This window comes from Ambystoma mexicanum, chromosome 4p (assembly GCF_040938575.1).
Source record: "Ambystoma mexicanum isolate Mex_15411 chromosome 4p, UKY_AmexF1_1, whole genome shotgun sequence".
Lineage (NCBI taxonomy): Eukaryota > Metazoa > Chordata > Amphibia > Caudata > Ambystomatidae > Ambystoma > Ambystoma mexicanum.
Window position 1 is genome coordinate 823,968,386 of NC_090927.1, and position 16,840 is coordinate 823,985,225.

The window sequence follows — 16,840 nt, forward strand, 5'->3', positions numbered from 1 at the left end:
AGGAAGATATCAGAAGAATGTAAACTTCCTTTCCCATTTCTCAGTAGATGCTGAGAGAACCCAGCAGCATTAGGGGAAGGGAATTTTATGAATCTGATAATGTCATCACTCCTTTCCCTGAAATAGCTTCTCCTCATGTGGCCAGGGGACAGCAGCCACTACCTGATCCTGACCCAGGGGCTGGCTGTATGAGTGAGGATCACCTTGGCGGGAGGCGACCCTCGGGGGATGACATGGCATCGTCAGAGTAAGTCACACATCCCCCATTCCCTTGTAGGTATGTTCCCTCCCTTCGTCATGCCTTGATGGCATATTGTAACAAACTCGCTAAACCACTTGCTAAGCCTATAGCCAATATTCCTCAATACCACATGGAAAACAGCATGACTGAAACGGACACGAGGAAGAGGCGAGGAGTAATTGTTACATCTAAAGATAACCAAATACAGTGATATGGTTGTTGGGACAATCCAATTGGCCCAGCACGGTTCAAAACCAAACCATGCCGAGAAGGGAAACATGGAGTTCTCTAGCGCAAGACACAGCGAGGTACCAGTGGCATCGCAGATGTCCGAAAGGCAGAACGGAGTTAGAAGGAAACCTGTTGTGCAACGTTCTCAGGACAGCTCTGCCGAGGCCATAGCAGGACGTGAGGAAGAAAGTAGTGCTTTCTAAGTGTCGAGGGAGCTGGAACACTGACCGAAGACCGGTTGCCTGTCTGAGGCGCTTGCAGTAGCCGTGAGAGATGCAAGAGCCAGAGAAACACGCAACGTGGAATCGGGAAAGCTGCAGAAGCATAGGAAGCAAACCAGTGATCCCAGGGAAAGGGTTGGGGCACCGAAGCACTGTCGGGCAATCGAACGAAGGCTGTAGACAGTGGAATTGGGGTCTGGGACCCACAATACGAAATTGGGGGAAACCAAAAGAAAGAAACTAAAGGGACATTGTGTGTTAAGATCTGGCACGGGCATATAGCAGGTATTTTGCAAAGCAAGCTGAATGAACATTTTACAAAAATAGGTAACACAAGCTGTATAAAGAAATTTCATGAAAGTCTTGGCACAAAAGCATACCAGGCAAATTCAAGTGTATACAGGGAACTGTAAAAAAGAATCCCAAGGAAGACTCATGCCTTTGGGGATTCTTAATTGCATTTGAATGAGGAAGAAAACCTTGGAGCGGAGTATACCAGGTGTCCTGTGAGTCTGAGACCCACACCCAAATTGCAGTGCAGTGAAATGAGAAACCCAAGGAAGACCCATGTCCTTAGGATTTTGATTTATCTTGAATGTGGAGAGAAACCTGGCAAAGAGATCGATTTCCCTGGCAGTGGATTACAACAACAAGAGGAAGGGTCTGTCGAACTACAAGGAACTTGGATTATTCTTTAGTTTTGAACTTTGCATTTTCTGGAGAGAAACCTTGTGAACAGAGCCATTCCCTGGAACTGTGAACATTGACCATTTGGAAATTTTGTGTTGGAATTTTATCGCTTTCGTTGGATTTGAACATTTGTGCACTTCAAGAAGCAGAGTCAATTGCCTTAATACCTTGAGTTTTAGAGTGTGAGGACAAGAATAGGACTTTGGACACAGGACGTATATTTACTTTGGATATCTTGACACTGGACAAACCCTTCATTTTGGTTGAGGTAGGGAAATACCTCCTAGATTAGGAGCAGTGAGGCATTTTGCAACTCCTTTTAATTTTAATAAAAGTCTATTACAAAACATGAGTCCTGAGTCCGCGTCTAATTCCTGGCTCTTCACACGGCACAAAAAATTATTTTGGAAGGCTAAACTACCGAAACAGTTGGTCTTAAATCCCAACAGCTGCTACCACTGTGATTAAATGACTTCTGCTCTGCAGGAGTACAAGGGTAAGTAGTGAGTAAACCAACTACTCAGCCCCAACACTTCAACAGACCAATAGGCATCCCAATCATAAAGGTACAACAGGCACAGTTAAGTGCTATAACTCCTTCACCTTTTGTGGTAATATGGGCTGGAGGAAGGCTATACTCTCAGAAGGGGTGTGAATGTGAGCCAGTAGCAACCCTAACAGCAATAGTACACCATCTCCAAAATAAGACAATCACCATTCAAGGTTATGTAAGTGTAGACACTTTAATTACACAAATCGATTGTACTGTTAACTATCAAAAACACTATATAAAACCCAACTCTGTAAAGGAGGACAGAGAAATGAAGACGGTGATGATGCAGCACTTTGGATAATTAGCACGGAGGAAAAACGGGCAAGAAATGTAACAAGGAGTTAAAAAAGGACATGTCTAGTAGGAAATAGGTGCAATATGGACTTGCCCAGTCTCAAGGCGCAAAAAAGGTGGACGAAGGGGACAGGGCCATAACAAAGTATCTGATTCCAAGTTAAGACATGTTGACAGAGTCGAGCCAGGCTTTGAGGTGCTGCAGAAACAGATCGATCCAGATTCAGGTGCGGCAAGTCATTGGTACAGGTGATGCGCTAGCATTAAGTCTATTTGAAGTGGGCGATAAGTATGGTTCAAGGATGGAGGTCGAGCAATGCAGCTTGGATGGTTCACCAGGATCGGTTCGAAGGTCGAGTCGGTTCTAGAAGTTAGTAATTGCTGGTTCGGGTCTGCGTGTGACGAGATGCTGCAACGGTTTGAGTCAAAGTTTGGTGGTTCAAAGCTGTGACCCTGATGGAAAGATACGATGTTCGATCTGCGGTGGTTCAGAGTTGTCCGCAGCGGCTAGCTGGTTGTTCGAGCTGAGCCGAAATGTGCTCTGCCTGGTACAATGCAGCAGCAAGACTGTTCCTTTGGTTCAAAGGGTGTCGAATGTGGTCCGAAGCTGGCTCAGCGCAGTTCAACAGCAGAAAACAGGGATTCTGACTTTTGTGGCTCTCATCATGCTTTGAGACCCATGTGAGCCGCTTTAGCGTCTGCTGCCCCAGCCTAGGGAGGTTCGTAAGCAAAGTGGCAAGCCTTGGGCCTCAGCAAGAGTCACCACTAATGTGCCCTGGGATTGGGAAGGACATAACGCTTCTTTCTGTCTTGGAGCACTTCTTACTTTCAATGCCAGAGGGCTTTGGAAAGATCAACTCTCCAAAATGTGGTTCAAATGAATTCTTTCTTAAGTCTTGACGGGCCCAAAAGTGAATCTGAGAGTGGGCAGGAGACCACTCTTTACAGCCAAAAGGCCCCATGGAATTGGGGGAAAGCAAGTTTTATGTAGAGGTTCAATCCCTGTCCTTGTGATCTTTACCCAGTTGCATCGAAGTTCTTTGTGCTGAAGGAAGTGTAGGAGACAGGAAGGAAGGAGAGGTATAGAGAAAAGCAAGATGGTGGAATCCTTCCGCTATATGCAGAGCACCCTCTCAATATGCTAACACTGCCCCCTTCTCAATCCCATAGCATCAAATGCCCTTTTGTATGCAACACCCTGGTGTGAGTCTAGTCCATTTGTTTAGGGTATGCCCCCTAAGCTTCCTAGATTGGAGGGACATATTACCCACCTTCAGAAAAGATTCACAGATAATCTACTTCCACTGGCTGTTGTCCTGCTGGTTGCAACAGAGACAACCATTCAAGGGAGAATGCGCACAGCCTCTCCTTGGCTCACAGTGTTGACATTTGTATGATACAGATCAGTTGTGGCTTTAATAATTGTGAATTACCAGCCACCATACCCCAACTCAGGTATGGCTTATGTTAAAAGATTAAACTGCCACCCGGATGATAGTTCATCATAATCATGTAATTTTGGATCAGAGGTGCAGATTTTAAATGAAGCCTCTGCTCTGTAGTGATTTGGCTGCCACATCCCATGTCAGACAGGGCACACGAGACCTCTCAACCTGCTCTGTTCCACTGAAAGGCAGGCACTGCAGATCAGGATACTGATGCAGCAGGACACAGGTGTACATCATGCTTTTGCCATTAATTTTGATGAAAGGGGGGTCTGTCTAGCAGACAACACTTTTTGAGATGGAATTACACACATCATTTTAATTAATTAATAGAAATCAAAAAAGCTAGCTTTTCTACACCCTTGCCAGATGGCAATTCCTTACACTTGCATGATGCATTTTGCACAAAGTTTGAGTGAGATAATTTATTGGGAAAACCTAACCCACTCAGGAGAAACCTTAGACAACACGTGGGATTCCTTAAAGTGAGTAGACTAATCCCCCACCCCCACCACAGATGGCTGCAGAATAACATTTCAGCAAACGCCAGCTTATATGTTGGGAACCGAGGAAAAGAAATCCAACATGGCAGCAACACATTTAAAGACTTCCTTCCCCTGCCCTTGCATAGAAATACCCTTACCTAATCAAAGGGGCTTCCCCCGCACCTGACCATAACAACTAATGGAGCCACATCTGACTATTAAACAAATATCCAACCAATTTTAAAGTTTGCCTCAACCCGAGTAAGAACAGTGAGGACATTAAATCTGAGGCGAAGAGCCACGGCCAGTGTGCTTGGATTGGATGCTGAGGGGAGGAGTTTCCTAAGGAAGCGAGAGAGCACCAAAGAAGGGGAGCACCTCCCCTCTACTGTGAGGAATCTGATGGCGTCCGCCTATTCTTTCCCCAATTTATCCTCCTCCCAATTTGCCAGGGAAAGGCTGTTGCTACCGTATCCTGACCCTGGGGGTGGATATGCAAAGGAGGATCACCTGGGTAGAAGAGACTTGGGGAGTGGGGATGAGGTACCCTTTGGTGAGACACAGTATCCACATTCACCTTTAACAATGAGTCTACCATTTTCCAGGCCTTTATCAGCTGTTGTCAATCCGTTCCATGGTTTTCCCCAAAAATCTTTCCATAATAAACACCACTCTGGTACTGGGACGAGGAAGAGCGATGCCGAGTACCATGATCGTAATGTAATGAATAAACATTGCCTAAACCTGAAGCCAAGGGGACGGTTTAAATGGCCTGCTCAGGTGAGGCTAAGAGAATCATCAGTGGAACGCCTGCTGGTGAAGCCAGAGATACGTGTGTCCGAAGCACCTATGAGCTGCAAAGTCCTTGCAGTGGAAGCTGATTGTGGCGGGAGCATTCGAAAGGTCTGTGGTAGCAGAGCAGGTCTTCATACCCCCGGGAGTCAGAGAGACTTGCTCTTCGTACAGCAGAAGCGGCAGAGACCCTGAAGTCGAGCTACACCAAGCCTGGAGAAGGGACAGCCAGAGCTAGCCTGCCATCATGGAAAACAGCACCTGGAGACAGCGTACCCTGATACTCTGGGAAGCCTGATACTCTGGGACGCTGAGGTGTAGGCCGCGTGGTTGCTGCAGGTCGGGTCGCTCGCGAGTGAGCGAGAGACCATTTGAGCGATATGAATGCAGGTAGAGTTTGCACTCAGTCAAATTACTGAATACTTTTTGATAATCATGATGACCTAAAAATGCTAAGAAAACGGAGTGAAAGGTTTTGTGAATACCGAACCATATAAGAGATGAAAGAAAGGCTAACCTGGAGCTGAACGAAACCCCAGGGGGAATGGCATGAAAATTTGAGTTAAAGCAAGCTACGTGAAAATGTCAAGAGGAGGTTGTAAGTCTTGCCAAGAGTAAAAGAATGAAAGCAAGAAAATAAGCACTTTTTGAATACCGATTTGAAGGAAAGCAAGTACTGTCGAAAACTGATCTGAATGAAAGCAGGTTTGGGAAACTCCTACGCTATAAAAGAACTGTGTAAATTGACAGAACAAGCATTGGCAACAGCCATAGAAGGATAGGAAGGTGCAACACGTGAGGATGTGAAATGGGAATAAACCAAGTAGCACTGTAGAGCTGAAACACTGGCAACGTGTATACAAGGAAGAATAGGTAAGACAAGTGTGTCAGTTGTGTGACCTGTAATGGGTGGACTGTGTGTTTTCTGACAACTGCACCTCGACTGAGGACACCTACTTATGTGAAAGCCATTTAAAATATCTGCAAAGAAGCTTGTATTTGAATATAAAGGACATTTGGTGTGAACTGAAGTTAAGGAACTGAAAAGCTAAAAGACCTGAAAGCGTGGGAATATAACTCATTTGCATTGTGAACAATCATGAACCTTGGGGAAGGGAAACCCCTTTCCAAACTACGAGCTGGAAGAAGCTTTGAACTTTTATTTGAACACTTCTTGTTTTGACGCCGACATCACTACACATTGTTTAAAAATAGCTGTGAGGGCAAGCTAGGTTTTGGACACAGACTATCCTTAGTTTATTTAAGTAGGGGAATCCCACCTTAGCAATTGACAAGTTAGGCCTGTTTCCAGCCTGCTTTTTGTTGAATAAAGGTTTTTATTCCAGAACTTGAATTCAGTTGTCTGTGTCTACTTCATGATGCCTTCACACTATCTTCTAGCTAACATTTGTCCCTCACCTATGTCCCTCACATTTTACTGCCTCCACTCTAGCACTTCATCCATCATGGTCACAGTGGACTGGGTTTGCACCCGACAGGGTCACAACCTGACCCTGTCAAGAGGGGGTGAGGACCCCTCTCAACATAGGAGGAAGCCTTCCAGTGTGTTTGCCAGAGCCAGTCCTGGCCCAGAGATGGGGTGTGGGTCTCATTTAGGCCCTAGACTCCTTATCATCTACTTGTGCCTGGCTACAAATGTCAAGTACCACTTCTTATAACCCCATATCTGCCATACCCTGTTCTTTCCAGTAATCTGTGTCCTCTTTTGTAGGACTCCAGATCCCAGTAGTACTTGCAGCAGAGGAAGGAACAGGCAACCAAGCAGTGTGAGAGCCGGCTGTGAACAGTAAGGGCCCAGAGCACTGCACGCTCCAAAAAGGCACCCAGTAAACTCTGGTCACTTTGAGACGTATTGTTTTTGTCGGGGGGCTACCATTGCTGAACTCCAGGGGACCTACACTTATGCCCTATTCACATAAGAAAATGACTTTGTAGCTGGCTGTCATCGGTGAACTCAGGCAGTAGCACACTTTAAGAGGGAGCGGGGCTTCAGAGGCATTTTAAAGCTTCATACCTATATGACATGACCGCAGGGGAAAAACGGGGTAGAAATTGGTCCAGGAGCCAGGTGGGCTCCAGGACCAATGAGAGGGGGCGGAGGAGCATAAAAGGGGACATTGAAACAGGGTAGTGTGGGTTGTTGGGATGAGGTTAAAGGAGAAGGAGGCGGACTGAGAGACCAAGAGGAGCAATGATGGTGCAGCAGAGCATGGAGGAGGATTGTGAAGATCGTGTGCAAGGTGAAGTATTGGCTGGTGTGAGAAAGTGGTACTGGGGTGAGAGAGTGCATGCATGTTGAGAGAGGAGAGTGACTGAGATTAAGTGTAAGAGTAGGGGGGAGTGTGAGAACAAAATGAATGAGAGCGTGAAAGAAGGGTGACAGTGGAAGAATGATGGGTGGAGTGTAGTGGAGCGGGAAGAACATCAGAGAGATATCAAAAGAGGAGAGGGCAAGGAGAATCCAAGGAAGTCAAATGAAGGACAGAACCATCAGGCTGAGGAGTACAAGGGCATGAAAAGGCAAGACTATGAGAGGCCTAGGTGAATACAAGGCACCCCTTTTTAAGATCTTTTGGTTTTTGTGGGACCCTGGTTAGGATCCACCTAGCAACTCCCAGAGGGAGCTAGATAGATAAGGTAATTGACTTTAAGCCCTCACAATTAGCCATCCAGATCATAGACAGTAGGGGTTACCAATCTCTAGTAACCACCTTGGGATTAAGGAATGCCTGGGCAAAGGAGAGAAACCCCCACAGAGACTGGCGAGAGATGGACGGCGCTTAGTGAAACCTGCTGCAAGCATTCTGATAAAAACCCTCTACGAGAGTTGGTGTGTTCTTGACACCATCTGGGACATTCCCTAAACCCAGAGAGCGGCAGAAAAACCTTATTGTCCCTAGAAGAGGGGAAAATACCTGAGCATCCTAATGAAATCAGCAGAAAAGCTGACTCTGTTGTGCCCTTCGCTTGCCTTTCCAAGCACCACACTGTCATCTGAAATGTATTAAATAAAAACCTGTCCACATTTTATTTCAGTGTCTAGATCTGTTGGTCCTTGGCCCATGACTGTGTCTTGTGAACAGTGCCATGTAATGGCCTTGTGTTGCTTGGCAGTTGTGAATGGCTGATGCACTGATAGACTTCTGTATAAAATCTTCTTTACTCCTGGACCCAGTTTGATCTACAAAACACACTTTTCAGGGATTTGCAGAGCGTAATGATCATTGATTTCAAAGCTAAAAAGCTAAGCGCGTACCCATGGAAGACTATTAGTACATATGTGACTTCATACTAAAATCGACCTTGTGTGTTCCTGCATCCTAAAGAGTGCCCTGGACACCACTGCATATTGTTAAATGTTTTGGTGCTGATTCAAGTAGAAAATACTTTTTTGTTTGTAGATTCGTCAAAAATCATACGACTTTTACAAGGACATGGCGATGCATGTGAAATCTTAAAAGGCCAAGTCACCATAAACAACACCTCTGTGCCAGTAAAGGGGATACATAATCTAGGAAACTCATGCTTCTTCAATGCAGTTCTGCAGGTAAGGCCATTTGAAACATGTTTGTTAAATGTTTGTTTGGTTTAATTGTTTACATAAATTGTAAGGTTTGGGGCTTTGTATAAAATAACGCATGCTAAGCACCCCAGACTATTGAAGACATGTACATCACAACAGTGTTGTTAGCATGTCTGACACATATCAAAACAATGCACAGCAGCTCCAACACAACACAATTGTTCCCACTGCATTTTCTGCCATTGTGGATTCCAGTACTTAGTGTTGGTGTGGGACATAGGTACTAATAGTTGTAGAATCTATCGAGCTGTTTCAGATGAATTTTCATGCAATGTACAGTGAGTAATTTGCAGATTCAATGGCGAGAGAGAGAGAAAGAGAGAGGGAGAAATACATTTTTTTACCTGCAGAGGAGTTGCGCCCACCACCATTGATGATACCACCATGTGGCAAAGTCCACTTTCAAGCTGAGCCGTACAACATTTGGTGGTTGATATAAGCATGTTGATGATGGCCAGGGAGGCTGTGTTTTTTCACAGCAGGAGAAGAGATCATGATGAGCAGATGAAGAGAAGAAGCAAAAAATGGCCATGAAGCGACTGCCACCAATGGTCACTCAACAGATGGAGTTTGTAAACTTAGTTCGAAATGGATTGTATCCGCCAACGTATTCCACATCTTTGACATGTAATGTCCACAGCTGGGCACTTCGGAAACCTTTTCCTGCATCGATGACATCGGGTCGATGTCCCACGAAGGCTTCCGTCGAGGGCAACGTCACTGGATGTTATAATTAGGATGCACGACGCCTGTAGCCTCAGTTCTGTTTTTTCCACAGACATGTTACTTCGTAGAACTCGGCGCGCCTTGTGTGCATCGTTACGATGTCTTTCTCTTCGACCCCTCCGACTCCGCGGTCTGGCTTCAAGACCTGCCGGGACTGAACGTCGAAAATGTTGCTTACCGACCCCCACAGCATTTGTTTGTGGTGCATGGGCGAGTCGCACAACACCCATGACTGCTTGAAATGCCCGTAGCTGACTGCCAAGGCCTTGCGGAAGGGGAAGCTCCAGGTAGGTAGGGGGCTCTATGTTAATCTAGGTGGTGCATCGTAGCATCACGAGGAACAAACTGAGGCACAGCAATAAGCAAATAGATATTTTTGCTAAAGCCTTCAAATGGATTCAATCACATCATTCAAATTAATCACTGTTCACAAAAACAATAGGCTTAAGGATTTTCATCTATGTTTTTTAACAGTGCATAAGTCATAAAAAGTCCAATTGTCACAATAATCAATAGTTTCACATAGTATGTGATTTTTGTAAATAAAAAGAAAATGATTGAGTATTATCAAGGTAGATTAATAGTGTTCACATATTGAATTCATATATCACAAATTGTGTTTCACGTGTATTGCAGTCCAATTATCCTGGTCAGTTTCTACTCTCTATTGTCAGATTGAGAGTGGAGTGCCCTATCTACAACTACGCATTTCGGCGTGTCTCACCCTTCTTCAGGTTTAAGATATTGGATTTTCTTGTTCTGAATTCTGTAAAACATAAATAAAATAATACCATTTACTATTCTATGTGTCATTTGCCATTAAATATTGTCTATTTATGCCAAGGCTAATGATCACTAACCTTCAGATTGGTCTTCTTTTGTAGGCTGGTAGGGTGGTAGCTGCTTGGCAGAACCCGGAATCTCTTCTGGCTGTTAATAAGTCTTTGACCAAGAAATACTGCCCTTCCATTAGTGACCCCAGCTATTTATCTACTCACCCCACTCCCGAGAGTTTGGTGGTTCAGGCGACTACGGCTACCTCAAGGCAGGCGGCATACCCTGCCATCCCTCTGGATAGGGATGACAAGTGCTTCGACGGTTGGGCCCGGAAGGTATTTTCAGCTGGGAGCATGACCTTGAAATAGGCCAACTCCACGTGTGCCTTGGCAAAGTGTTCAAACACTCTCTGGAATTGTGTTTCTTTAGCGGCTGAGCGGGGGAGAAAGGGTTCGGTCCATGACTGCGAGCACCGTTATGCGCAGATTTGCGTGTTTTAGCGGAAGTCGGGGTTTGCTCCGGATGTGCAGGCCCGTCTTCTGAACATGCCCTTTGATGGCGCACATTTGTTCGGCAGCAAGGCTGACGTGAGCCTTGAGAGGTTGCAGATCTCTAAAGCTGCGGCAAAATCTTTAAGCGCCGTAGTGCGCTAACCTCCGCCTTTCCGTCCTAGAGTACAGCAGTGGAGGGGAGGTTCTTTTCGTTAATACTCCTCCTTTGGTAGAATGAGAATGGCCGCCAGTCAAAGGGGCCAGCAAAAAAAGTACCCGCGGTGGTCGGGGAAATGGAGGTGCTAAAGCCGCTCAGACAGCTGCCTCTTTGGAAGCGGCTGCGGCAGTGCCTGAAGGCAAACAGTCATGAGGCCATGTCCCATGGTTCGCCGGTTGGGGATAGACTATCTCAGCATCTCGAAGAATGGCATGCCATTACTTCAGATGCGTGGGTTCTGGATACCATAGCCCACGGCTACTGCCTTCCCTTCTTTCAACTGCCTCACAACAATCCATTGGGGAAACTCTTTGAAGCTTCCAGATCCGCTCCTTGCGCAGGAAATTGAGCCTACTGGAGAAAGGCACTATAGAACTGGTGCCTGTAGCGGAGAGGAACAAGGGATGGTATTCCCCTTAGTTGGTGATCCCAAAGAAAGGCTGGGGATTGAGACCCATCATGGACTTGCGTTGGTTGAACAAACTTCTCAGGAAGGACCAGTTCAAGATGGTTACTATTTCTCAAGTCCTCCAGGCCCTTCTACTTCAGGATTGGTTGGTGTCTCTAGACCTCAATGATGCTTACTTTCATGTGCCGATTCATCCCGCGCACAGAAAGTACCTGAGGTTTGCGGCTGGCGACTCGCACTTTCAGTTTCGGGTCCTGCCGTTCGGTTTGACCTCCGCCCCGAGGGTCTTCACCAAGCTAATGGTGGTGGTGGCAACGTACCTCAGGCAAGGGGGGATTCACGTCTACCCCTACCTGGACGATTGGTTGATCCGAGCACACTCTCCCAAGCAAGCGCTGGATCAACTCGGTTTCACCTGCCGCACCCTACACAGACTGGGCTTCTCCCTGAATTTCAAGAAATCGCATCTGGCACCTTCCCAACAGCTCCGGTACATCGGGGCTGTGTTGGACACGTCCTTGGGGAAGTGTTCGCCTTCCCAGGTAAGGGCTCATCACATTGTGCAGATGGGGGACAAGTTTCAACATGCCCAGAGTCTCCTGGCTTTCGAATTCTTAAGGTTGCTCGACCTCATGGCATCCTGCATTTTTCTGGTGCCAGAGGCCAGGCTGAGGATGATATCCCTGAAATGGGTCCTCAAGATGCAGTGGTCGCAGTTCTCCGGCAAGATGACGGATCCCATTCATATTCCACTCTCGGTCTCCCAGGATCTTCTGTGGTGGGCCAACGAAGGGAACCTGATGAGGGGGAAACCGTTTTGGCAACCATGGCGTGAAGTGACAGTAGTGACGGATGCTTCCCTCACAGGATGGGGCGCTCATGCCAACGACTTGACCGCCAGCGGTCATTGGTCTCCATCGGAGTCCAGACTCTACATCTATCTTTGAGCTGAGGGCCATCAGTATGGGGGAAGAGTGTTCTGATCATGACGGAAAACACAGTGGCCATGCCTTACTTCAATAAAAAATCGGAGGGTAGGGTCACTTCCATTGTACAGAGAGGCAATGCAGCTCTGGTTTTGGGCCATCCAGCAGGAAATTTCGATCTCAGCAGTTCATCTGGCCGGAGACGAAAATGCAGCGGTGGACGCTCTGAGCTGGCAGCGCTCGATCTCTCACGAGTGGGAGTTGGCTCAGGAAGTCCTTCAGGAGATCTTCACCCTTTGGGAAACTCCGCAAGTGGATCTCTTCGCCACCAGTGTCAACAGGAAGTGCAAGAGATTCTGCTCAAGGGAATTTCCCCCAAGAGGATCCTTAGGAGACGCGTTCGTGGTGGATTGGTCATTCCCACTGCTGTATGCGTTTCCTCCAGTCCCTGTCATTCCTCAAGTGTTGCGGAGGTTCGGTTCCCACATGATCCCACATGATCCTCATTGCTCCGGATTGGGCCAGGAGGCGCTTTTGGCCAGGCGGCCTACAACAAAATCCCTGTACCGTTGCTGTTGGCGTAAATTCTGCGACTGGTGCAGAGATCACAATGTTGATCCTTTTCAGTGCTCCATTCCTATGGATTTGTCTTTCTTTCTTTCTTTGGCCCACAGGGGCCTTCAAGTGGGTACCATTAAGGATTACCTGGCGGCTCTTTCTATCTTTAAGCGCTCATCTGAAGAATGTTCTTACTTTAAGATTTCTTTGATTTCCCAGTTTCTTAAAGGACTGACTGACTGTCTTCCCGCCATCTCCTTTCCAGGTGCCGGTTTGGGATTTGAATTTGGTTTTGAAATTTCTCATGGGTGCTCCGTTTGAACCTTTGCACTCTTGTCCTTTGAGATTATTGTCCTTCAAGACTGTGTTCTTGGTTGTGGTTACTTTGAGTGAATTGCAGGCACTTTCATCTAAGCCACCCTTTACTTTGTTTCACAAGGACAGAATTGTACTGCAAGTCACTCCTTCTTTTCTACCCAAGGTAGTCTCTGAGTATCATTTGAGTGAAAAGGTGTTTCTTCCATTTTTCTACCCTCCTCCTCATCCTGGTAAGGAAGAGGAGCGTCTCCATCGGTTGGATCCTAGGAGAGCTCTGAGCTTTTACATTTCTAGGATGTCCAGGGTCAGAGTGGACGATCAACTCTTTGTAGGATATGCTGGACACCGGTTGGGCCAGGCTATTACCAAACAGACCTTGTCCAGGTGGATTAGCCTTACCAATACAGAGTGTTACCGATTGACGGGTAGGGACCCTCCTGAAGGGTTGAGAGTTCATTCCACTAGGGGCGTGGCTACTTCCACCGCCCTCCAGCGGGGTGTTCCTATTAGGAATATTTGTGATGCTGCTACTTGGGCTTAAATTCATACATTTGTTAAATATTATTCCCTGGATGCAATCCATGGTCAGGCTATGGCCTTTGGGAAGGCGGTTCTTTATTCCGCAATCTAATTGGGTATTCAAAATTCTTTTCCCTCCTCCATTTACTGGTACTGCTTTGGGAGTCTGTCAAAGATGTGGAATACGTTGGAGGACACAATCCATTCGAAGAACAAGTTACTTACCAACTGGTAACGTTCTTTCGACTGGATGTTCCTCCAACGTATTCCACACCGCCCTCCCAGCTTGCCCCTTTTGAGAATTTCCTATGCGATTGCAGCTTCCGTTTCCGCAATGCTAAGTGCAGTCAAGCAGGCATGAGACTGGTGCCACATGTTCTGGGGGAAACAACTTAAACTGAGGCTACGGGCGCTGTGCGTCCTACTTATAACATCCAGTGGCATCGCCCTCGACGGAGGCCTTCGAGGGACATCGACCCAACGTCATCGACGCAGGACGCCCTCTGCCGAAAAATTTTCCAAAGTGCACAGCTGTGGACATTACATGTCAAAGATGTGGAATACGTTGGAGGAACATCCAGTCGAAAGAACGTTAGCAGTTGGTAAGTAACTTGTTCTTCTCTCATTCCAACTTGCCATGCAATGTAATAGGCATGGTGATGGATTCCTCTGCACTTGGCAGGGTATAGTCACAGGGTGGCCCCACCAACCCTTATCATGCCCCTCTGGGGAACCCAGGACACCTGGAACTATAGGGACAAACCAAGGTTTAAGAACTGCAACTCTCAGTTGCATTGCTCTTCTGCCAGGCTCTAGTCATATGACCAGCTCCACCTCCTCTAACATATTGCGCTAAATGATGACTAGCTCCCCCTTTTCTTGCTTTCCCCACCAAACGGGGACTACGTAAGGGCTTGTTTTCCCCTCTCCTGCAGTGTTCTTCCACTAGACTCAGACGAGTGTCCCTGGTCATGTCACCATCCGCCCCTTCTCCAGCCCACCAGCCAATCGATTGACACCTGCTTTTCCTTATATGCAGCCTGCCCTGCATGTCCTCATTGAGTCCCCAGATAATGATGAAGGCAAGAACTTTGCATGTTTGTGCCTGTTGGGGCGTTGCCAGAGCCAAAAGCCAGAACACATGCTTCCCTAACATCAGGCATACATTACAATGCATCTCCTAGTGCCACAGTCCATTCCCACAATCCATGACCATCAGTCTGGCTTTAGAGCATTCAGAGGCACGGAAACAGCTCTTCTGAACACCCGTGAAGACCTGCTCTCAAATCTTTACACTAACGCTTCCTTTGTCCTCATTCTCCTTGACCTCTCCTCTGCCTTTGACAAGGTTAACCACAACATCCTGATCGCACGCCTCGGTAACACCATGGGAATCAAAGGTCAAGCTCTGGTGTTGTTAATCTCCTTTCTCTCTGACCGCCCATCCCCGGTGGAACTTAGAGCCTTTCTCTCGATTATTGCTCTCTCAACCTATGGCGTTCCCCAGGGATCTAACCTTTTCCCTTGGTTCTTCAACATCTATATGGCTGCCTTGGCATGTCTGATTGCCACTTCACCGCTAAATTCCAGTGTTATGCGGATGACACACAATTATCTTTCAGGCTACCCTCAGCCGCCTCCTCCTCTCTCATATCTGACTTTCTGTCCGCTATTCAGTCATGGTGTGCCGCAAATGACCTCTGTCTCAATGCCAGTAAGACTGAGATTGTTTGCATTGGGATCCCTGCTCCCGCTTTCCCAATTTCGCTCTGGCCGTCCTCCCTGGGCCCTGCCCTCACACCACCATGCGAGGCAAAAAACCTCTGGGTCATCTTCAACTCCACTCTCTCCTTCTCTCACATTTCTGACATCTCTAAAAAGCCTAACTATCAGCTACACCTCCTCAGAGGTACTCTTCCTTTTCTCACTTTCCCCCAGCGGCTCACTGTCTCCAGAGCCTCTTCCTCTGCCCTGCGCCCTCTGCAACTCATCCAGAACAGAACTGCAAGACTTATCCTTGGCCTCAAGCCCAGGGACCGCATCTCTCCGGCGCTGAAATCTCTTCACTGGCTCCCCGTGGCTGCACGGATCAGGTTCAAGACACACTGCATTGTCCACAAGGCTTTCTGGGGCCTGGGACCCACCTACATGCAACGTTGCCTACCTAAGCACTGTTCCTCACGAGCCCTCCGCTCATCTACCTCCAACCTTCTGCGAGTGAACCGGTTCTCCAAGCAGAGATTTGGAGGGAGATCCTTATCCACAGCAGGAAAAGGATCTCCCTGCCACCCTCTGTCATGAGCCTAACCTTCTTAACTCCTCAAGACCTTCCTCTTCTCCTCTTCCTTCGCTCTCCCTCTACCCTGCTAACCTTGCCCTCCGCTCTATCCATCTCTCCTTCCTTTTCCTTACAACTTGCTGACTCGCCGCCTGGTGTACCTCAGAGTCTCACCAGTCCCTGGCACCCCCGCCAGTCCTCTCACACACTTGCTTCAGGGCCCTACTCCCACTCACCTTCACTGCACTTAGAATAACCCAAGAGAGTGGCTCTCTCTGCACCTACCCCATTCTCTGCCAACTGGGTCACTAGGACCCCCCCCTCCTCACCCTGTGAGCTTTTATGCACTTGAACGACCCAAATGGAACATGCCTGATGATCGTCTGTCTGTTCTCCCTTGTCTTCTCTCCTTAATTTCCACTGTTAATCTGCAGAATTGGCATCAGGCCTATTTTCTGTGTCTCAACCATTAAAGGTATTTTACACACTTACTCTGCTTGTGCAGACTATTATCGTCTCAGAATTTCAAGGGCTCTGAGCGACTGTTGTATTTTTCCCTTGTTCCCACCCTCCTTGAGCGCTTTGAAACAATTCGTGTGTAGGCGCTATATAAATAAACAATACAATACAATGAGGACATAAGCTCAAAACACTAGCACACCAACATGCCACAAATACTCTTACCTGCATCCTACTATTAGCACGCCATCTCACCACCCTGCCTTTCACGCAGTTTACTGCTCATGAATGCACACTGGGCCATCCAAAAAGCTTCCAACATTATCATCACAGACAAACCTGATGGCATTTGTATCATGGAAATTTGGCATTGCCCCATCTGTACTTTTATCTTTGAGGTCCTCATCCCACTTGGGTACAGCATCCAAGATGGTGCTGGTGCAGGGTACTTCCTCAAGAGGGAAGGTATGGGCAGGTGTGGGAGATATCCACAAAAATGACTGGACCTGTATCATGCTCAGCCAAACAGCCGTAAACTTTCACAATCGCATAAACAGACCGCCTTATTCCGTCTGATCTACTGCCCACCTCACATTTGTGGGTCAT

At 47.2% G+C, this 16,840-nt stretch overlaps 1 protein-coding gene across 4 annotated transcripts in view; it reads left to right on the forward strand.

Annotated features, from left to right (window-relative positions):
- USP45 (ubiquitin specific peptidase 45) overlaps window positions 1-16,840 on the forward strand; it is a 3,631,241-nt gene that overhangs the window by 838,677 nt on the left and 2,775,724 nt on the right. For all 4 annotated transcript variants that reach the window (XM_069606397.1, XM_069606399.1, XM_069606400.1 and 1 more), the window contains one exon: window positions 8,375-8,520. In XM_069606397.1, the coding sequence (XP_069462498.1) occupies window positions 8,375-8,520 (146 nt within the window). The remainder of the gene's footprint in view (window positions 1-8,374; window positions 8,521-16,840) is intronic.